Source organism: Ruditapes philippinarum, unplaced genomic scaffold, assembly GCF_026571515.1.
Source record: "Ruditapes philippinarum isolate M1 unplaced genomic scaffold, ASM2657151v2 ctg1875_1_1_1_1, whole genome shotgun sequence".
Taxonomy (NCBI): domain Eukaryota; kingdom Metazoa; phylum Mollusca; class Bivalvia; order Venerida; family Veneridae; genus Ruditapes; species Ruditapes philippinarum.
The window spans coordinates 223,207-247,839 of record NW_026851580.1 but is presented as its reverse complement, the minus strand read 5'-3'; the positions used below and the strand labels follow the sequence as shown (position 1 = coordinate 247,839).

The following is a 24,633-nucleotide window of genomic DNA, read 5'->3' as shown; positions in this document are numbered from 1 at the left end:
TTTTTGAAAACATAACATTTTGCACTAACACAAAAAGAAATATCATCAGTGATAGCTTTATTTAATTATCAAAGCATCTAAACGACGACTTTTTTTAAAAATTTATCCTGATCTCAAAATTTAGATTTTTGACATATAGGCCTAACTTAAGTATATTCACTGTGCTGACAAAAATAGTGGGATTACGACACTATTGACGTATATTGTTCAAACGAACTTAAGTTGTTGAACATTTTTATACATGTATTTTTAAAGTTATAATTATGATAACAGTTTGACATCATTTAAAGAGTTTGTCACAATCTTGCCCGTACAGGGCTTTTGCAGACTGCACTTAAACACATAAATTCATCTATGTTTCTATTAGATTTTCTGATCACAAAAAACAGAACAGAATGATGGAAAAGATACAATCTATACAAATAGATACACGATTAAAAATCCAATTAAGGTTATGAATGAAATAACCTACAGTGATAAGTGAAAAAATATTCTGACTAAAATCAGATAAATCTCAAATATGGTTTGTACCAAAAATACATTTCTTTACAACAAAGCGTCACGCTAGTTGTTTTTACGTTTGCTTTTTGTACGTGTCTCGTCAATATTATACACACTCGTATTTTCATATCAACTAAACACATTAACAAGCATGTCATGATTGTGAGTATTATATATATCAAATGTACCAATTTATTGCAGTCAGTTCCGTGCCCGTTATATTGTCTTGCGCTTTGAAAATCCAAAAGAATGGTTACACAAAAAATCATTCAAGATATACACAAGTGCTATTGAATCTTGTAAGTATTCTAAATTCAAAACAATTTCCTGAAATGAATTGAAGAAAATTAGTTTTAGTATTGTCATTTGTTAAAAAGTATTAAATATGTCACATCAAAACAAAAGTTCGTATTTACCCTGTGTGTATTCTTAGACTTAATAGGGTTCATTCAATCTTTTAGGCGCTGAGAGTACGGGCCCGTGTACTTCCCTTGTTTAATGCCATTTAAATTTCTTTAATGCAAATTATGATAAATAAAAATGATTTTCATAACAGAGAGAAAGCGGCATCCCTCACATTGCTCTGAATATCCTATCTCGTAATTAAAATTGAATAGAATACAGATCTCTTACTTAAACTAATAAGAGTCAAGTTTTTATTCTTTCACGCTTAAAATCACAATCATTTTTCACGTTCAACAATGTTACATCTGGAATCTGACAAGACTACCATTTGTTACAGGACACTGTGTTCTTTGATTGAATACATAACCCGTTCTCCTATCTATGGAAGACCTAGAGGGACATTTATTATTTGAAAATTATTACTTATTACCTATTATTTATAACTTATTACTTATTATTTACAGATAATTACTATATTTAGTTTTGAAACGCGCAATGTTTGGCAGGAAAAACTTTAACTATAAAGCCATATTACTCTCTAAATTTTAAAAGCAAAGGCTGATTTTACAGCCCTAAATTTTCTATTAATTAAAGGCATGAAACCTGTGTCTGATACATTGACATTGTCATAGAAATGGATATAATATCATTTTTTTCTCCATTAATTCTTTGATCAAAGATTTCAAGCGGTTAGCGAAAAAGATGAAGGAGAACATCATTTATAGAAGGTCATATATTACGGAAGCCCTGGAAGGAAAATTATTATCTCTTACTTATTATTTATTAATTAATTTGTTTAACATAATTATAATATATTACTTATTATTTATGACTTATTATTTATGACTTATTATTTATTTCAGTCGAATATATTTTAGTTACATAAAAATTAAGAAGTATTTTGTTTCAACATGTTTGTTTCATACATTATATAATCAGACTACAACATACACAGATTTTAAATGAGATATACGACATAAATACGATATAAATGATGTTCTCCTTCATCTTTTTCGCTAATTGTCATGATGTAAACAGAGTTTTTCCTGCAAAACATGGCGCGTTTCAATACTTCATATATTTATAACCTGTAAATAATAAGTAATAAGTTATAATTAATAGGTAATAAGTAATAATTTTTAAATAAATGGCTTCCGTGCCTCCCTCCTGCAAACAGAATTTTAATATATGATAAACAGTTCTTCCTTTTTTCTTTATTGTTGTTTTTTAAATGATGGCATATTTACATACGTAGGTCATAACGTTAATGTCGACCGGTTTAAGATATATACTAATCGATTCTCGGTTATTTTTATTGTTTATCGTCTTTTATACATGCATTGTATCAAATTTTAATAAATACTTGGCGGACAATGCGTCTGTCATTAATAAGCACAAAACATTATCATTTATGTAAATTGGTTTAATATTTAATCATATAGACGCAATATTAATATTCATATTAACAGTGGATGGAGAAATGTGTAATGAAGATCTTGGAATGAGAGATGGAAGTATTCAAAATGATCAAATGTTTGCTTCACCATTCTCAAAACGCAACAAACCGTTCAAAGCAAGGCCTTCCTCTACTGGTTGGTGCATTGACAAAACGATGGATGCAAATCCTTGGATAATGGTTTAAAAATTATATTCAATTAATCAAGATTAATACATTTTTAAAATAGTTTCCTTCATTACATCCAAGCTTGATATTTTACAAGGCAGAAACAAAAATGCGTAGGTTTATAAATTAAATTGCGTATCGTAGCATCATAAACATATTAACGTATCTTTTTGTTTTGCAATGTAATCATGTCGCCAGCATTCCTAAGATCAGCAAGCTACAAGTGGGATTATTTATCCACAAGTTAAGCAGTAAATGAAAGTCAGGTATTTACCATTATTAAATTACTTTTTTTCTAACATAAAGTCGATGATTTATTTTAAAAACATTTAATGGTAAAACTTTACAATAATGTTTTTAACATATGGTTTGAACATTATAATATATATAATTATATATATTGGTTACTTTAGGTTGATATGAAATCAAAAACAAAAATTGAAGGGTTGACTTTGTTCCTCATGAAAGAAGATGTACATAGAACTCTTTCTAATTTGGAGTCAATTCATCTCTTATATGGAAATCAGTCGGATAATTTAAGCGTGTCTGACTTAAAGGTATTGTTGTTTGGCAAAATGTTCGGAAATAGTTGATGCAAAATGTATCATTTTAGGCAAGCAGACTATAAGAAAGAATGGTACAAAACATTTTAACGTTTGTAACTAAAAGCAACAAATATAATAAAGACTGCAACTTATCAAATATTTCCATTGTTAGTCATTATGGTCTAGACATTCTTGGTTTGACAAATAAACTTTAATTGCTAAACCTTGTTGTCAATTGTTTCACGTATTTATACATGTACGTAAGTATGTCGAACCATTCTATAATTGTTGTAAATAACAATAATTATAATTATCTTAGATTATTTCTTCAATCATAGTTTTTGCATTATCATTATTGTTATAGTGTTAAGTAATAAGCCTTCAATATAGATTTTATCTTTGATGTCAGTGATGGTTTGCCTTAGTATATTAATTGAAAAGTTCATACCTTTTACAGTTTACAACTGATGTCGACAAATTTACGTCTGAACTTCACCAATCATTTTTTCTTCAAAATGCAGTTACAGCTCGTTTTATAAAGCTACGATTAAATGGAAGTCTTGGGTTAGATCAATCATGTCTACGATTTGAAATCCATGGATGTAAACTATCAGGTAAATATATTATTGTTATTATTATTATTATTTGCTATGATTAATATGATTATTTTTATTAAAATGGCTTAGTATTTAATCTATTATTATTATTATATTATTATTATTATCATTATTATTATTATTATTATTATTATCATTATTATTATGATTATTATTATTATTATCATTATTATTATTATTATTTGATTATTATTATTATTATTATTATTATTGATTTGATTATTATTATTATTATTATATATTATTATTATTATCATTATTATCATTTGATTATTATTATTTTTATTATTATTATTATTATTATTATTTTATTATTATTATTATTTGATTATTATTATTATTATTATTATTATAATTATTATTGTTATTTGATTATTATTATTATTATTATTATTATTATTATTATTATTATCATTATTATTATTATTATTATATATATATTATTATTATTATTATTATTATTATTATTTGATTATTATATTATTATTATTATTATTATTATTTGATGATTATATTATTATTATTATTATTATTATTATATATATTATTATTATTATTATTATTATTATCATTATTATTATTATTATTATAATTATTATTATTATTATTATTATTTGATAATTATTATTATTATTATTATTATTATTTGATTGTTATTATCATTTTTATTTTTTTATTAGTATTGTGTTCTCATTGAAATACAATGAAATAAGTTTCACATTGCTTGCTTTGTGTATAATATTATAACTAACAGTGAGATAAGGGGAACAACAGTATACAGTGAAACAAGTTTGACGGAAAACGTCATCATCATGTTTTGCGTAGTTTTAATTGTTAACAACGTCATTTCCTGTATATATAACATAGTGTAAGATAACAAAATAAATATGTTATTTATAAAAATAAACAGAAACTCCTTGAAAAAAAGGTGTTTTACCACTCGAAACGTTGGATATTGAAAAGTTTGTGTAGGAGATAATTAAATATTTATTTATTCATTTTAAAATTTTTGTAATTGCTTCTGCAACAGTGGCTTATGATATTATGCTATAATTGGCAAGCATTATTGAAAATGTATGAACCGTAGGGTTTTGTACACAATCGTCACAGTTCATTATATTTTTACAGGAATATCATTGTCTCAAGAATGTGCCCTCAAGGACAATATTATACGCATTGAAGGGATAGCTGGTGTTCAAGATTCACAAGAAGATAATAATTACCACAGTTATACGGATTCAAACATTAATATTGAAGGTGACTACACAGATGATGATGATGATGATGATGATGATGATGATGATGATCACAATTATGCTTCATCAGGTCATGCTGAGAGTTCCAAAAGTGATAGTTTGTTTATAGATTATGAGTTCGAGTCAAATAATAGAGAGTACGATGCTAAATCAGAAATTATGGATACAGAAATAAAAGCAGCACAAAGTAACACAGATTTTAAAACTGACACGTGTATTTGGGGTAAGATACAGATGTCACCTTTTCTGAATTGACAAATTTCTAAATTGAAAAAGGCTAGAAGGTAGATATTTGGCATGGAAAATTGTGTAGTGGACCTCTACCAAGATTGTAAATCCGCTTCCGCGTAGCGGAAAGGGGATTAAAGGAATGACCTCCGTCAGTCAGTCCGTCCATCTGTTCTTCTGTCCGTCCGTCCGTAACACTTTTGTGCCCGCTCGATCACGTTTAAACCGCTGTTTCTTTTAAATAACGTGTCACAAGTGATCACCATAGCGATAGTTGCGTTGCTATCCCCAATGTCAAGGTCGCACTTAAAGGTGAAGTGTTAAAAGATATACAATTCGTGTCCACTACATAACGTTATAACCGCTGAAAATTGTTTTTTAATAAATTGGCACAAGTGATCACCATTATGAGACGATGTACACATCGCAATAATTGAAGTGCTACACAAATGGTCAAACTTACATGTCAAATGTTAGAGAGTCTACATTTAGTGTCTGTCCATAAGGTTTGAACCGCTTCAATGTTTTTAAGATAACTTGGCAGAAATGATCACCATTATTACACCATTGACAGAGCACAATAATCAAGTCACAATCCTGAAGGTCAGGGTCACACTCTAAAGTCCAATGTAAAAACATCTATTTTTCATGCCCGCTCCAAAATTTATTGACAATAATTCAAAGGTTTATGAATCACTTGGAACAAATGATCACCACCATGACATAATCTGCAGAGTTAAACATCCAGGTTGCTATCCCCAAGATCAAGGTTATAGGTTCTCCATGATTTTTTTTACTTTATGGAAGATTTTAAATAATATGACACAAATAATCAAAATAATAAATCTATGCTCTTATGATATACATAGCATAAAATCAAGGTCATGGCTGGTAAAAGGTCAAGAAGTACACATTCATGTTTACCGCCGCGGAAGGGGATTTAGCTGTCGATTTAGCTGTCCTTCAGACTGCCTTGTTCAAATTATAGCCCTAGCCACGCCCCTGGGTCATTGATTTCATTACATATAGTAAAAACTTTAAAAACACTTTTTGTGTGAAAGGAAATATTGGATTGTCTAAAACATATTATGCAATTTATATGTTAAATGTTCCATAGCTGGGAGTAAGTCTAAAGGTCATGATATTCAGAGATATTTATGAAACGATTCAGGTCATGAACTCTTGCAAGACAGTTGTGAGCTTTGTAGATATATTAAATGAAACAATTTGAGCACATTTTAAGGACATTTTGATTCACTCTATGTTTATATTAATGACTATGTTTTTAGAAATGTGTAATGCTTATTGAAAAGATGGCATTTAAGAAAATGATATTTAACCGGCATTTCAAATTTTAATACAGCTATATTATACAGTTAATACGTATTGTTTGTCAATAAAAAAATCTTTTAATGTTTAATCAATTATTCCACTATGGCTTTTGTATCTTAACATTAGACATGTCTACACATGTGTCTTATGATTTTAAATGCTGAAATATGACCTGGACCCCCAAATTCACTGGACACTACTGCATTATGGCAAAGTTCGATTGTATAGTAAAAAAAAATCTACTTCTGTTATATAAATGCGTTGGCATATATCATTTTTCACAAATGCATTTTTGTTTATTTTTGATTTACATTACTTTTCCCCCATTAAATAGTTTTGTAGTTTACCTAACGTTAATATTTTCTATGCATTGACTTTTGTGACACTATTCCGTTAATGATTTTCCAAACTGATTAGGAAAGGGACATGGTCACTTCGGTGATGGTCTTGTGACTGAAAAAAGTATGAAATGTATCCTACTAAAATATGGAAACAAAGATCAACAGGGATTTTGATTTTGAAGACAATACATAAAATATGCAATTATACATTCCTTTTGTTCAGATTCAACAGAACTCTTTCCTAGTTTTAAAAGTGGTAGGATGATTACAACGAACGCACTGTTTGTCGAAAAGCCTTCAGTGATAATGTCTATTGGCTATCCTTTTCTGACAGGAAGTGGATACAGTTATACATGGATAATAGATTTTAAACATGATAACTATGTGAGACTTATCTTCACAAATGTCACGTTAAACCAAATAGTAAGAATTTTAAAGTATAACTGATAATTCATTCGATTCAAGAATATTTAAATATTTACTTTTCTTATTCATCACTTCTTATACAAACCCAGAAATTATTTAAGATTTTTTGCACTTTGACCTTTTTTAATTTGATACCACTGAAATAGAACGATTTTATAGGCAAGGTGAGGGTTCGCATGTAAATGTTCGTTTGTTTGAGTGCGCATTGGCAAAAAGGCATTGAGTTTATGCTATATTATAAAAAAGGCCTGTTAAAAATGTTTTACATTCACCGCAGAAACACAATGATAAATGTATACAGATAATGTTGGAATAAATATTATTTGTAATTTGAATTTTTTCACTTTTTAGCAACTTAGGTATATTTATAATTAATTGCATCGTGTATTTCTTTAAATAACTTGTTAATGCGATTGTAAGAATTGGTCTCGATATTAGTACTCCAAAAGTATACACAAATATCAAATTATTCTCATTTTAGACGCAAGATAATGATAATGATTGTGAAGATACGCTTGTAATAGGGACAGACTTACAAGAGCGATTGAAGGGCGGTCAGATAAATACAAATTTTAACAAAAGAATATTTATTATTGAAACTAATAGGACTCTTGTTCTAGTCACCTTTCAGTCGTGCTTTAATACATTTAGGGGAAGTTCATTTCGTGCAGTTGTTAATGAAGAAGGTAGGTATTCTTTCACAGGAAACGTTTCTATATATCGACTATTTTAATTATCAAAGCTTCTAGAGAAGCATTTTATATTCTGTTACAGTTTGTGTTGGTTTTTGTTTGTTGTGATATGGTTTAAAGCTTAAGTGCGTCGTTTATATATTTAATATAACAACCTTGGCAAAAATAAAAAAGTTGAATCATAAAGAATTATTCTATAAATCATTTGATTTTGCTTATTTAAGTTCACTGGAGCTTTCAGTCATTCGGCCTTCTTCGGCGGCATTAATTATATACATTTTGATAATTGTATAATTATACAATTGTTAAAATGTATTTTTTGTATTACTTTTGAATAAATTGACAACATGGTTGTCTTACAGACACAATATATTTTAGTTGGTAGATACAGTCAAATAAATACTCAGTTGTTTTGTAAAATAAGTTCTGCTATATAATCCTTACGTTTAATTAAATATAATAAGCTGTTTTAATGTTTGAAAAAGGTATTTGAAGGATAGTTAAATTCAAAAACTGTTTCATAAATTTATCTTTTTATTTGTTGCAAATTTTGAAGCATATTTATATCTAAACGCACTTGAATAGCTCGAATTACTCTCTTCCTAGATATTCCAGCGTGTTTGTCCATCGCGTCAAGTGTAGATTGGAGCCAGGGCAGGAATGAAGCGTGCACAAATCCAGAAATGATACTTACGTCAATGTCGATTTTGAATATTCCATTTGAAAATTTTGAAGAAAGATTCAGAATTCAAGCTCGCAGTCATCACAGAATCCAGATTGAATTCATAGACTTTTATATTGTCTGTCCAATAAGTAAGTGATGTTTTAATCATTTATGAGGTTTCCATTATTGTTTCGTATCATTTTAGTAGAATATGCATTGAAAATATTTTTTATACTTATAGATGCTAAGAAGCATTGAGAATTCAGGATAAACTGGTAACGCTTTAATATATATTTTTCGTTAAAAAGAATATAAGAATTTGAACATGTGGTTTTGATGAAATAGATGGTGTTTAACGCTACTATCTCACAAATAGAGGATATTGAATGAGTGTAGTTTAATACTAAATTATTAAACGAACTGAATAAAATCATATTATGCGAGCCTCTGGCGAGCATAATATTGTTTTATTCAACGAGTTTAATAAATTTAGTATTGAATCTACACGAATATAATATTCTATTTATCATATATATAAAATAACAACAGTAAACTGTTAAAATGAGTAATTTTTCAATGACGCGCCTATAGTGTAAGGCTAACATAAGCGCGCTTTAACGCTATGTTTATATATAGAGCAAATAACGTCACGTCAAAGTGTTATTACACTAGCGTGATATCGTTTTTATTAAATGGCTTTATTACACTCCTGCGCCGCGTATAATGTGATAAATTGTATTTAGTCGGTTTTTTTAAAATAAAATTTCATCAAATGATAAAATTTTAACATAAGCTCGTACATTTAAATGAAACTAGACGATTAATACATGTCTTGTACGACAGAATCATCTTAGTAAAGTATTTGTCATGCTTATCTTGGTGTAATTTTAAACCTTTGCAACGTTTTATTTTGTAAATATTGACTTTTATTATAAAAACTACTGTTAATTGAATGCAAGTAGATCTGTTGGTTTCGGGTAGAACAAATGTGTACTTTTAATTTTTTTTTGCTGCGCAATATATAAATAGGAAATTATGTCATATCTTGGTAATCCGGTTTTAAACTGGTATTGATATAGTAAGTTCAACCTGCATCAAAGCTGACCTTTTCTCTACATGTTATAATTCAGTTTTGATAAATAAAAGTTTCTTCATATTTATTTGTAGAACGGAACAGTCAATTTTAATACTACATAGGTAAATAAAATGTTTCTCCTCCTTTAACTGATAATTTGTTAATGTCACAATAGCTCAATCGGTAGAGCAGACCTAATTTATAGCAGCAGGTTAACTGGCTTTTAAAAAAATCACCTTCAAGTTAACATCTACATAATGATAATGCGTTTTATATTTGATTTATTTTATCTATGTTCCTTTTAAACCGAAAATATTCTCTCATTCATTCCACTGTCACGTTTTTCTTCTCCTGTTATTGTTATAAACGTATGAATAGTTTAAATAAATTTTAAAAGAGACAAAAATTGTGTGCGTTTGCGTTTGTTTACCCTCGCCACCGAAAAGAAACCATATGGGCGAGCAGAAACAAAGAAGAGACAAAAATCAATATCTTTTAGTTTATATGCGTAACCATATATTGTTTTGTCAAACGGTAAGTAATGTAATAAAGAAATTAAACTTGAATAAAAATGGAACAGTTTCCACAAGGTTTCGAACCTACTGGCTGAATTCACTTTCATATCAATAAGCGGTCTTACTTGTTGTGCTATAGAGTCAAACGAAGATAAAATCTCATAAAATATAAACTTTCATGGTCATAATTTTGTTAATTACTTCCAGTTTACCTGGGTTAATATTTAAATAATATCATGAAAAGCGCATAAATATGTGTGTGGCGGGAATTAAATGGCGGACAAATTATCGGGAGCAAAGTAATACGAGGGTTGTCCAAAAAATTCGTGCACTGTAGTTATGGTCATAAGAGTAATTGATAAAAAGACATGGATTATATATCACTTGAAAGGGAAATTGATATCAAATAAGAAAACAAAAGAAAAAGCGGTGTACCCGGCATGTCGAGAAAACGAATCATCATACAGTTACCTTGCTAAGGTAATACCGGCGCACGACAAAATATTGGGTTAGATTATTACTTTGATGCATCACAGTATCTTTATAACACTATATATAAACGTTACAATTCAAGGAAAAGTGTGTGTACGTATTCCTGACGTCACTAGAAAATATGACGTCATTTGCTCTTTTGTAACGGTCGTTTACAAACATTTCTGTAAGGTTGTCAATACTGTCATTACGTGAAAATACGAACGATCATTAAATTTTGCGCAATTATTGGTAAAACTACAAGAAATACCTACAAAGAACTTAAAAGGGTAAGCGGGACCAGTTCAGTGTCATGAAAGGCTGGTTTTTAAATGGCATAAACGCTTTGTGTGCGTCGGTAGACGATTACAACCGATCAGGCAGGCACATGTGACCAGGGTTTTCCAATATATGCGTGCACTAGTGGAATATGTTATATGTACGTTGCATAAGAACAATGAAAACTACAAAATACTTAACATCAATCATTCCTCTAGTGACAGTAAAACAAATTATGACATAAAAGCAAATGCCACTTTACAGGAATAACTTTCAAAATTAAATGCCGTAATACGTAAATTTTGCTTCTTTAGGAAAATAAAATTGATATCATCATACATCATGTTAAAAATGGAACAACAATATTTCAAAATTAATGATGTTACGTCATGATGTGATGACGTCATAAAGGCGAATGCGCTACGTTACGGGGCAAAATCAGTACAAAAATACGTAGTATTTACAAAGTCACTTATAAAACAGGAAATAAAAAGAAAGATTTATTTGTTTTTATATATAAGATTGAAATATATTTCATTCGTGAACAACTATTATATTTTTACTCGTGGCTACGTCATTCGGGAAAATATTGCATCTGGTGTTTACTCAGTGAAATATATTTCAATCTTATATGCAAAACAAACAAATATCCTCTATATATGTTAGCGAAATCTCTGGAATAATACATATCAGTTTCATTTAAGTATTTGTTTTGAAAAATATGGTATTTATTTGTCAGTTTTTTCTTGGACATCGTTGAAAGTCTATTATATATATACTTGTATTATAACAGTTCATAAACGTGTTTAATAAGAGCAAGTATTACCTAATGCCTTTTATAAATACTAATTTTCATATTTACAACAGTTTAATGTAAGCGCTCAAATCCGGTGCATGCACAATGATGAAGTGAACTGTTGATCGGTCAACATTTTTTACTGTTAAACCCCTGTGGACGGCCTCTTGCAGTAGTTCCCATTGCCATCCCTGATACCTCGGGGTAACAGTTTTGACTGTTCGGCAAACACCACTGAAATAAATGTTTAATAGTTTTTGGCTGGTATCAACGTTATTTTAGTGCAAGAAAAAAATCCCTTATTCCTAAACACAGTAAACTTATATCTTTGGTGAATATTTTCAGTTACCTATTTTAGTCTGAAATAACAAAAAATGCCCTTTTTGTCTGTCACTCGTTCTAAATTGTTTAACAGTGTTGTATTTTGAAATCATAGGAACATCGGAAATTCGCTCAAAATTCGCAATAATTGAAGGAAATGTTAAGAAAGAATACTGCAACGCAAATAAACCTCCGAAGATCGTCTACTCGGAGGAAAATTATATTCATATTGTGTTTCGGAGATATGATGAATCCAGAAAGAAGTTTTTAGGACGGGAAGGTTTTAGGCTGCAATACAGGACAAAAAGTTTTACGTTAGAAAAATGGACGGATACAGTAACTTTCCTGTATGCAAGTGAGTTATTCTTTTAAATACATTTATGTAAAGTCAAAATATAAAAATATTTCTCATGTCAAAATATATCAATCGTTTTATAATGTTTTCCAAAGTATAATTATGAATATCGGGATACAGTTATACAGGCGTGTGAGACTTAGTTTTGATATTTTATACATTTAATTGTTTAGTTCAATTTAAACAGTTCTATCAAAATGCATACAGATTTTAAGCATCAAAGAAACGACTGATCTAGATTTTTATGAGTTTTATGCATTTTACATTTCATACATTTCAAATTTACAGTAAACATGGTCTATCTTTTTTAAATACAAATGTTGATTAGACATGAAGTTTTGTATGCTCTGTGTGTCTTCTTCCTTTCTAATTTAATAGTTGAAGCTATGATTCAGTTCGCTTCATATTTCAACTGAATTACCTTGTCAAATTTCATTCATTTTTCCAACATTTTTGCTCATAAGAGTGCTTTAAGCGACAAGCCCCTCATTATATAAATACTGTTAAATATATAATCAAATAAAAGTAGACACTTACTTTACAACTCGTCGTTGCGTTGTCCGATGGTAAATAGAATTCAGAAGGAAAATCGAAGCGAGATTTCAACATCAACAATTTAAGTACACGGGAGAACACATTTTGTTAGTAATTTTAACTTAAAGGTTTGTTAAAAGATGATAGAAAAACGTCGTTATTTCATTAACAATAAGTGATTTAACTATGGTGTTGAAAATTCATATCTCTTACTTTACAATAGTGAAATAGTGAAATTTTGAATTAGTATCAAATTCAATCAACTGCATATGGTCAATTAAGATAATCAAAGACATTTAACTGATTTTAAATAAGTTAATTGTCCCTTTTTGGTACGAAAGTATTGAGTACAAAAAAGTACGAAGAGATTGAATTACTCTCAATAACATCATGGTTTTAAAACTTTAATATGTTGCTGCATTTTACATTTATATATGATAAAAATAAAGATAAATATACATATAAGTTATAAGACAGATAAAAGTCAAACGTTTAAAAATGCTTTTGGTGTTCATTGACCGACATGATATAAGAACCGAGACGGCCGAATAATAATGATTAAATTTGCCTGTTCAGCACATCCTTTTCGTACAAGAATTGATGTCTATTAAAAAATCGATTTTGAATGATAGACACTTAAAATGTCACTTAGCAAAAATAATGATTGGAGAGCTGCACATCGCCGGTGATTACAGACAATTTACCCCAAGACACTTCACACACCAGATACCGCCAAAAGTTTCCACCCTAAGGCATTATATTAACTAAACAAAATAAGGGAGGGATGTGAAGTGTAGATATTAATTGAGCCTGTTCATGGACGGTACTGTCAAGTGCAAACCACTGTCCATACAGCAGAATTCAACATTTAAACATGGTGAAAAATTTTGAATTAAGAAAGAAACGCAGATATGTTCATACGACGGTTATCATGGAACCTTCAATTCGAGTAACAGAAAGCGTAAAATTTGCTCAGAAACATCTCTATTGTGTGTAGTTACTAAAGCAGTCTGTCGCAAATTCTGAGAAATGATGACGGATGAGGTAGAAACATTCAGGTTTTAGAAAATTTAACCAAAATTTATAAAACATTTAAACATATACCATAAAAAGGAATTGTAACAAAATAATGTGATGCCTCTTTTTTATCTTCCAGAAATGTGTTGAAAATGAATATGCATTATATTGTGTGTTTTATCGAATTTTATAAAGAAAGTGATTTTGAAAATGATGCGATCTTTTACTATTGTCCAACAATATTGACCTGGCACCTCATTAACTTTCGTAAAGGTCATTTGAATAAAAACTGACCAGTATCTATCGAATATATCGACATATTTGCTAATTTCACTCGTCAGGGAGGCGTGGTGTATTGGTATAGATGTCGGACTAATGATCTGTAGGTCACTGGTTCGATTCCGTACCAACGCCATGTTATGAATTTCTTTTTTTAATTTACTTGCAAGAATTAATTTGAAATCGGTTTACTACAACTGGTTTTAGAATACATTTAAGTGGTGTTCTTTATACACAGTCATAAATTTTTTATTGTATTATAGTATCTTTTAACGTTTCTCTTTTTGACATTATGCAATCGTATATACTTTAGCGCACACACGCTTTAAAGATACAACACAGATATTACACACAACAAAATCGTTTGCAATAGTTTTAAGAGAATGGCAATTTTAAAATTAAAACACAAAAAAAATCGCTGAAATAGGATTCGAACCTACCAGTTAACGTCTACATTCCTTAAGAGAAATACCTTTACCAACTGCGCTAAGAGGGATTTTTTTTACAATATTGTAACAATTTGATATTTATATTTATATCGATTTACAAGTAGATCGTGACAGTTACGGAATATACCGACTACAGGGTCAAATGCAAGAGTGCCAGGTCAATGTTGTTGGATAATATAAAGATATTTTGTTACTGTTGTTGTTTTTATTTAAATTACTATTTTTCTTTCCTTCTTATTTAGCGCATGATCAGTACAACACTTTAGGGCACTTTATCACATTTGCAAATATCATGACCACAGTCATAGAGTAAACTTTATTTACATTATTGTTCTGTTTGTGATATATTTTAAGTTCAAACTATTTGGCTTTTTTTCGATTTGAATGGTTCAAATATTCCTAATTGAATAATGTTAAAACATCCTCAGGTTATGTTGCCTGCTTTTTTAATTTGTCTTTTGACGCCTTATTTGTAATATGCAGGCTTCATAACCTCAGATCTCCTTTCAAATGCAATTTTATTTAGTTTCGCCCATTGTTTTCTTGGGCACTCGCATTCTTTTACTTTGGGACCAATCATACGCCGCTTTTCATGGAACGGCATTACTGGGTCACATTGGTTACCGCCGTATGAACACATCTGCGGATGTTTCTAAGTTCAAACTTTTGCCATTTCATGTTCTGCTTTAGCCGATGCTAGGGGTGTGGACGGTAGTTTGCACTTTACAGTTCCGTCCATGAACAGGCTCAATCAAACCGAGCCTGCAACATTTTCAGTTTTACCGTTTTGGACATTCTTTAGGAATTTTTATTTTCTCTATGATATTGGATTGCCATGATGCTACATTGTTGATGTTGTTTTCTTACAGGTGAACGTGACTTTTTAAAACATATGTTTCGTTTCCTTTTGCTACAATACAAATAATGGTGTATAGAGTATAAAACCCGAAATAAACAAATGGAAATACTACTTTTAAAAAGAACGACGATTTCTGTAAAAATCCATAAAGTTTGTTTTTTAGATTATTATGTGATCAAATGCTGATTAAAATGGTGCTTCTTTTTAGATGTCATTTCTCTGCAAAAATCGATGAGGGCTACACAAGGTAAACAATTGTCATTATTCATAAATCTGAATACGAACACTCATATGAAGGTATTTATCGTCGCTTGATAAACGTCATCAGGGTTTTTACTTAATTGTCTTTTATAATTACATTGTTCATGATCACATTAATACTTAGATTTTGTTTGGTCTGTATAGCATTCAATGCCCATCATGCCTCATATATTTTGTTATTTTCTTTTCTTAAAGAATTTTTAATTTCATTGGTGTCCTGTTTTAGGTTTAAATAAACAACTTATTTTCTAACTACCTGATTTATCTTTTGCTTCTGTTGCTTTATCGCAATAAGACCAATATAGTAATTTAGTATTGTGTACGGATGCTTAAATTCTACTTTGATTTCTTTTTTGTCTATTCGAATGACAAAAATATTTCACATTCAGTGCTAATGTCCTCACATGATAAGCATCTAACATTTTTAATGTAATAAGACTCGGAAATAAGAATTAAAGAAAGCAAAATGTATTCGTTTCGGAGGCATACTGTGCCGGTTATTTATAAAGAAATACGTATATTTTCTGGCTCTCTAAACTTACTAATATAAGCTCAACTCCTGTGTTTTAGAACCGATATAAGATATTATCCTTGCATTATCTATAGACCAATTTTATTATGTGAAAATAAATATAAATGAAAATATGATTATCATAAACGTATACAGAGTGTGTTTATTGATTACTAAGAATTCTCTAAATGATATATTTTGTTGACATGTTTGACTTAAAACAAATTTGACTTAGACATAAAGGGAAAGACAAGGTTAGAATAAAAACTTGATTTCAGAAAAAGAATACTATAAATAATAAATCTGCAAATTTTCTGCCGCCAAATAATAATATTAAACGAATGATAACAAAATTTAAATCGCTAAATCACCGATTTATACAAATCAGTAAGCGCGGCAATGTTTGTGTATTGGCCGTATAAAAACAGGTGCGCGTGATGTCATTTCCCCACATCTTTAGATTTATGATAAATCTAGTTGAATCGTAGGGAAATATTAATATAGTTAAGTATTGACCAGGCAATTTAATTTTCACAGAAGGTAGAGAGGAGATTTTTTTATGGTTCAAAATACGTAACAATATCCAAAAAAAGAAATGAATAAATATAGAAACAAAAAAAATCAACGTCTACCGGTCGCACCACTTCAGGCCAGTGATGCCCGTTACTCCAAACAATGCTATGTTCATTAAAGTCTCATCTTAATGTAATTAAACAATATTTAACAGATTTAATAAACACACATGTTATTATTTAACAAAGTTTCACAATCAAATAATGCAATTAAATAAACAAACGCACCAACGAATAATTGGCTGTGAATTATTGAACGTGTTCTTAATAGTACATGTAATTAAATTTTTGCAGTTTGATTCTGACTTTCAAATTTAAAGGTGTGAACATATGTTATAATTGATGTACACATTTCAAAAATTTAAGCAACTCTTTTGAAAAGTAAATTGTTAACATGTCTGTCAACGTATGATGCTGCCGTCGTAATCGTAGCGTAATATGAACTGCAGGCAAAACATTTTTATTGGCTGCTTAAAAATCTAATTTGCATAATTTATTCACACAATTGCTGGTTCTTACTACTTATGTCTAATACTGTGCATTGTCCATTTTAATTGATCCTTATTTGCACACACTGTGTACTAACGATTTTTATTGCTCCTTGTATGCCTCTGTGCCGACAGACCTTTTGATCATGCACAATGTTGCCCTGATCTTGTCAAATATTCTAATGACGAAATAGACATCTATTTTTTTACGCTTCATCGGTGAACTGAATGACCTTAGGGGAAATTAAGTTCCACACCGTCGAATTATGCTGTAAATGACAGCATGTCATAAAATAGCAACACATTTTTTTTTTCAGTTACCAATAATCATTTTAAATATCAAGTAGATTTATGATTTTTTGTTTTATTGGATTAAATTTACGGTAGTAGAAATGCGTATCTGTGTGGGAAAGGAATTGGGTAAGTAGATAACGTCGTGGAAAAATGCTATAGGGAACTGGATAAACCCGAGAATCTTTTGCTGTTGGTACCAGTTTTGACTGGGTGCCTAAATAACCTAACGGGCAGTTTTGTTTTCATACGATATTAGTCTGGCTGCCGATTTTCCTGCGCCATTCTCACCATTCTCATTTTTAGCGTCAATGGCGGAAGATCGCGTCCTCAGTAGATCTCTGCATATTGGATTTAGTTGATATTTTACGCTGAAAAAAAGATACATGACCGGCGATGTACCTTATTCGGACAGCTTGTCTAGCGAAAATTAAGTACAAAATAAAAGGATATATCGTCAATTTGAAGAAGTTGCTCATAGTACCCAAATTAAATTAATGGTTTATCTTTGAAAATTAAGCAGTCATTGCTTAAATCATGTGGTGGGATCATCAGCAAGCTTGAAAATCGGACAAATGATAATTAATGTCGCGGCGTCTTCAATTAATTAATTAAAGCAATTCAGTTCCATATGATGTTTTCATAAATAATATATAATGTACGCAATAAGATTAATAAGTTCTTCATCAAGATATATTTCAGTTGTACCAGCGTGTACACCTAACCGGAAGTGGGTGTAACACGTCACAATCTCGGTCTCGTCTGTCTCGCGAGAATGACAGAACGCCAAAATGGCGGCGCCCATGAACTTATTTCTCAATTAAAAAATAGTGTCTAAAAACACGAATTTCTCACTTATAGGGTTGATGTCAACAGAAAAACTGTCATGTTACCTCTTTTTAAATGATGAATATTTATATTAGACAGACATCAATCCATCCATTCCTATTCCTTTAGACATTAAGGCAATACCTCTTCTTTGCTTTAAAGTTAAACACGTTTATGCCTTGATGATAAAGCTATTGGGGAAAATATTAGTGTCTTTATACGTGTGATATTTACTGTCATCAAATAATCGCATGGTACAATAATAAATTTTAAATTATCAACTGATTTTGATAACGTCAATAACGATTAATTTTCCTTCATACTTTTTAAGAAAAGAAAAAATTGATCCTAGCGCAAAAAAGTAAACTGGATAAAAAAACCTATGAAGTTTCAAAATTTACAGTTCGTTCGAAGAAATTCAGAAAGTGCTACACTGTATTTAAATCATCAATATCTTGGTATGACGCAAGATCTGCCTGCTGGTCACGGAATGAGCATCTTATCACAATACAATCACAAAAAGAATTGAAATATATAAATTACCTTCTTCGAGAACAAAGATACGACGATCAAAGAAATGACATATATGATTCAAAACATTTAAGTTTCAAGGCACACATAGGTGAGTGTTAAAGCTATTACTATTAGTTTCAGTTTTGAAGTAATTCAAAAGCATGTTAAACGTTAAAAGTTATAATTTTCACAAGATCGGTTTTCAAGCTGAACAAAGATGTTTTTCTTTCTTATAATGAAAACATTTATTTTTCAGTTTTTCATAATAATTTAAATTATCAAAATAGTTTAAACCACAAAGCACTTATGCGAATCAATTTTCATATCACACGCATGAGGGACATAATGTTGATTTTTTAAGATAGAAAAGGCTTTTGGACAGGCTCAATCAAGCTGAGCCTGCAACATTTTCTATTTTGTTGTTCGTTCTGAATGTTCTTTAGGGATTCGGTATGGTATATCCCTATTTTATTGGGTACAAATATATGTGATTCCAAAATTAAACTAAAAGAATAAACAAATGATTCTGTTTCTAGAAATGTGTTTTAAATTGGGAATAATTAGTGAATTTATTTATTTATTACCCATTTCAAACCTTATAATATTTCGGTCAAACCTTTGTGGCTGAAGGGTTGAAAACTTTAATGGTTGAGTCGTTAGAATTGCAGTCACCACCTTTTATCCCTGTGTAATCCGCAGAGTCGACTTAATGAATTCGAATAATTGGAGTCTACGCATGTCTTACCACATAAGGTGAGGTGGTTTGGACCTCTAGTGTTGTGTTAAAAGTTCTTACACACAAAGTAAGCTAACGTCATCTTTAATATATCGGCAATCTTGCTGTGTTTGTGCGCAATAAAATCAGACAAACTAACAAACATTGCTCAGACCTCTAATTGTGTCGAAAGAAACCTTGATTTGTAAGGGCACTAGCAAATATTTATATATTTGGAATCGGTTTCGTCAGTTTTAAAAATAACTTCTGAAACATGATGTATGTGTAAAATGTGTGTTGTAAATCTGTTCCATTTGAACACTAGGCAACAAGCAGCAACACTGATTCAGTTTGCTTTGTTTTGCTTTACTTTTTACACAAGTTATTTTTGTCAATTATTGTCACAAATGTTGTGTTTTCACAACAAAGTGGCGCTGTTAAAATAAGATATCCTTTCAATTGTACGTAAATGTTTCTATGTGGCCATATCATAGACTACGACGAGGGTTAAAAAATTTCTCATAAGTACTCTTTGTAAAGCTTTGGATAGACCTGCAATCATTGTTTTGGTATGTCCTATACCCGAGAAAGCACGAAATAAGTCACGGAAATTCTACTTGTAGGTAAGTCACAGATATTAAACGAAATTTCAATTTTCTAGATTTAACATAATGTTTTGCATTGCTCATTCAATAAATGCAAACTAAAATTTGTAGCAAACACTCAGATTTAATAAATGCTCTTTTTTTGTATAATATTCAGTTATTTTAGTTTTTTGTCATTAGTTTTTTGTCATTTCTTATTGGATGACCAAGACCTACGCACTATTAATGACCATTTCAACAGAACCTCCTGTCAGCAAGCTGGATATTTTCTCTGCATTATAGGATAAAATACCTACAAAGGTTCGGTTATGATCCTACGGTTTTTGAAAGTAGCAAAATTTAAAATCTGTAATCTTGTGCTACTACTATGAAGCCCTTAAAGATTCATGCAAAGTTTTACTTGATAAGCTACTTATTACGTTGATATGTATAATCGTAAATTTTCTTTCAGATAGAGATTAGGTGGGACGTCACCGGGTGTGATGAATTAACAAAATTATTTGTATATATTTTAGGAAAGAGATGCACTGACATCATATTGATCTGATAAAATTGCTAATATTTTAAAGTTAATATTTTTTTTTTGTATTTAGGGTTATTGCGGAGCATTGATACGGATAAAAAGAATAGATTTTATTGGGTAAACAGTCATGAAGTCACTTTTATTGCATGGTAGGTAACAGTTAAACATTTACATTATGAGAAATGATAAAATCAACAAGCGTGTACTATTTATTTTTATTTTGCGCCTTATTAATTATAACCAATGCATTTTCTGCATTTACACCACGTGATGTTGTAGTAAAATATATTTTGGTCCAATCTTATCAATTTAGCTTTGGTTTGAATTTCAGTGTCCACAAGGTCCATCACACTCCATTTAGCTTTGTTGTTATTTTCAGAATTTTAAACGTTTATATAAAGTCCATATAGCATCCCATCTAGCCTCATATTCATTTTCTTAAGAGAAGATAATCTATATATTTTTTATTGTAATATGGTAACAAAGTTAGAATATAGTGGTGTATAAAAAGAGATAATTAGATATTGTCTAGAACAATATTGATTCACACAGCTGCAAAACATATCATATTCGACAAGGGCCTCGTCCAATATTGGTTTATCAGTTGTGTGCTTGTCCAATAGAAGCCAGTATTGTACTCAGCAATGTATGAAAATTCCATAAAATTCACGATTATCAATCAGTTATCTTATTTATTTATTTATTTATTAATTATACAGATTTATTTTTAAATCATCTTGAGATATATTTATTAGTTGGTAATTTGCGCCACAGCTCTCCATGCTTGAATGTCATTTCTGTATGTTGAAGATATGAGAAATTCTTCCTAAATTGGGCATATCTACCGTTTTGCAACAGATGCAATTTAAACGTTTTAACATATAAGTGGGGACATTATGGATTGACGTCGGGTTGGTGTAGTTGGTCTCACTTTGAAGAGGAATCTTTTAATGTATGCATGTTATTACAGGCAAATCGGATTTATTAACTTAAGGAATATATTATATTAAGTTTTGTCCAAACCTTGAAATATATTTTATAGCCGGTTAAAACATTTCAAGTTATTCTAGATATATGTAATATTAGCCTCCTTAATAGTCCTTGTTTGTGTACCATTTATGTACGATGTGTGCATAAACTGCTCAACCCAAAGAAACGCATCTGTGTGCTCAATAAACATTATTTCTGTCACGTAAACGTTTATTGCTAAAATGTATCGTCTGTTTACGGCAACGATTGTTTAACGTTATTTAAGGAGATTTTAAATTTAAAAATGTCATATTGATCAGACGCATTTTTGAATAGTGGCTTTTATCAACAACTTATTGAAAATGACGGCGTTAAAAGAAGACAAAAAACGATGAAGTTCGGTGTGCAGTCCGGCAGTCACTTGCAAGAAACTTAAATGTACTAACAGGTACAGCGGTGTCTTGAGAAGCCTGTTTGTTTTTCAATTGTGTGATTTTAGACTTAAAACGCATAACGTTCTCGAGACAACAAAAGAGGTAATTGAGGGAGATATTCGTAACACATGTAGAGAAGTGTCTGAGTAGAATAGGATAAGTAAAACAAGCGATTAGTGGATGCTAACTGATCTTTAGAAGAAAATATCGAATTTGAGCGCTCGTTTGGTTCTAAATGGAAGAAGAAAAACAGGTTCGAATTTCAGCCACCAAGACATTTCTTTGTATCCAACACCACAGGCAAAACCTGCGCGATTACAAACGAGAACGAGAACAAACATATATTAAGAATGTGAAAAAAAACAGGCATTACTCCTGGACCTCGCACACACATTTCGCAAAAAGTGCCCATCCCTGTACAACAACATCTAGAATAAGACATTCCACCAGACAAACGCGTCATACCGCTGACAGGTCAGCTATATTTGAGATCTATGAAGTTTGTCACCCGTTATACTCACCTGATAATGCTACACTGGACTTACATTCCGCAATGCAACCCCAGCTTAATTTTTTTGTAGAAAAGAGAAAAGTTGTTATTTTATTTCCTCTTATTTACTTTTTATTCATAAATACTTTTTTAAGTTCTATATTTCAAAGTAGTTTTGACGGTCGATGTTTAATTAAATGACTTTTAAATTACATCCCATTTCATTCATTTAAAAACATCAAAACATTTCAGGGCAGTTGGTCAGCCATCAGCTGGAGACTGCACTCGGACAAACTTCCGGTCATTTAATACGGACAGAACATGGGAGACAGAAGATTGTAAAAATGAACTTGCAGACTATTTCATCTGCCAGACTGAAGAAGAAAAAGGAAAATGTAATATATTTTATGTTGACACTCCAGCACAAATCTTTTTAAACTTTCTATAATGTTTTTAATGCCAATAAAAAGAAATGGAAAAGATATGCAGACATTCTGATAGACATAAGCACACATTTGACTAAAATGAATGTGTTCACAGTCTGTGAAATTGAAAAAGAGCTATGTCTTCATTATAAAATAGATATATACATTTTTGTTAAGTAAATGGTGACTAACATTTAACATTTAACTAACATTTCTGTAAAAGACATTTTCATGTATTCTAGAACAGAAAAAATATGTACGAATTCTAGTAAAAAAAATGTGCACGCATTCTAGTGAAGAAATAGGCACAAAAGAAAAATGACGCATTCTTATAAAAGAAATATGCTCACGTTCTCAAACTACAGATATACTTACATTCGTACAGCTTGAATAATGTTTGGTTGGGTTATGGTCCTTGAATGAAAAGGGTGTTTTGGTCTGTTAATGATATTTGTGTTGCCAGCTACACGGAAGCTTGTTCAGACTACTCCTCTTAGAGAAATTTGATACAAATGCAACTTTTTTCTTTCTTCTACAGTAAACGTTTTTAACCAAGGAATGTGCAACTCGTTGTCAAAGAAAAACAAAAATGAAATCAATTACTCCTACTCTGGAAAGGCTTGTCAAAGATGGAGTAATTTAACAGAAAATAGTCATTTGGTAGTTGATAAAGACAGGGATTTATTTAACATAAATTCTGATTTATGTGAAGACCCCTCTGACTCTGGAATATTTGGTTGCAATGTGAATAACACTGTGATATCGTGGGAACCATGCTTCTTCTCACGTACGTATTGTTAAGGGTAACATAAACGAGGGTGGGTCAATATGTGATGTAATATGGTAAAATAATTTAACAAAAGAACAAATATTTTCTAAATTTTTTATTTTAACCCTTCGAAATTATCTCCTACTGATATGCAACGTTTCTGATGTTTAATCCAATTCTAAACTCTTTCAACTTAATCCTCTGTAGGTATACCTTTCAACATAATCCATTTCTACATGTATCGATGACACTTGTGAATCGCTTCGCAATGCATGGCCAATGAACAAATTGGTGACCATCTTTAGTATCTTATTGTTTTGCTATTTTCGACACGAATTTGTTTAAAATAATTAATATGACTTCATGCTTTTCTCTTTGTATTTGGTATTGTACTGCCATTGTAAATATGTTATATTGGCGATGAACATTAATATGATTTTGCAGAATAACATATAGAATTGAATTTAAATGAGTAAAATCTCCTTTATAATATTTAAAGAAAATGGTGACAGTCATATTGCAAAAACATTTTCAGTTTTTTGAGCGCATTTTATTCGTTTTAAGAAGTTATCCATCTGACAGTTATTTGTCCATTTCCATGAATCGTATTAGATGACCCTTTTGATATCATGGTGATATTGTTATCAGAGTAAATGAA

The 24,633-nt window shown here is 30.3% G+C and overlaps 1 protein-coding gene across 1 annotated transcript in view; it reads left to right on the top strand.

Moving 5' to 3' along the window:
* The first annotated feature begins 699 nt into the window (after nucleotides 1-699).
* Nucleotides 700-24,633, top strand: part of LOC132750446 (uncharacterized) — a 33,369-nt gene continuing 9,435 nt past the window's right edge. Inside the window, exons 1-14 of the mRNA XM_060740471.1 lie at nucleotides 700-800; nucleotides 2,376-2,542; nucleotides 2,944-3,087; nucleotides 3,533-3,689; nucleotides 4,821-5,171; nucleotides 7,073-7,272; nucleotides 7,757-7,961; nucleotides 8,574-8,780; nucleotides 12,204-12,443; nucleotides 15,790-15,828; nucleotides 18,936-19,154; nucleotides 20,959-21,037; nucleotides 23,034-23,176; nucleotides 23,745-23,993. Coding sequence (XP_060596454.1) covers nucleotides 2,387-2,542; nucleotides 2,944-3,087; nucleotides 3,533-3,689; nucleotides 4,821-5,171; nucleotides 7,073-7,272; nucleotides 7,757-7,961; nucleotides 8,574-8,780; nucleotides 12,204-12,443; nucleotides 15,790-15,828; nucleotides 18,936-19,154; nucleotides 20,959-21,037; nucleotides 23,034-23,176; nucleotides 23,745-23,993 — 2,389 coding nt within the window. The 5' untranslated portion in view covers nucleotides 700-800; nucleotides 2,376-2,386. The remainder of the gene's footprint in view (nucleotides 801-2,375; nucleotides 2,543-2,943; nucleotides 3,088-3,532; nucleotides 3,690-4,820; nucleotides 5,172-7,072; nucleotides 7,273-7,756; nucleotides 7,962-8,573; nucleotides 8,781-12,203; nucleotides 12,444-15,789; nucleotides 15,829-18,935; nucleotides 19,155-20,958; nucleotides 21,038-23,033; nucleotides 23,177-23,744; nucleotides 23,994-24,633) is intronic.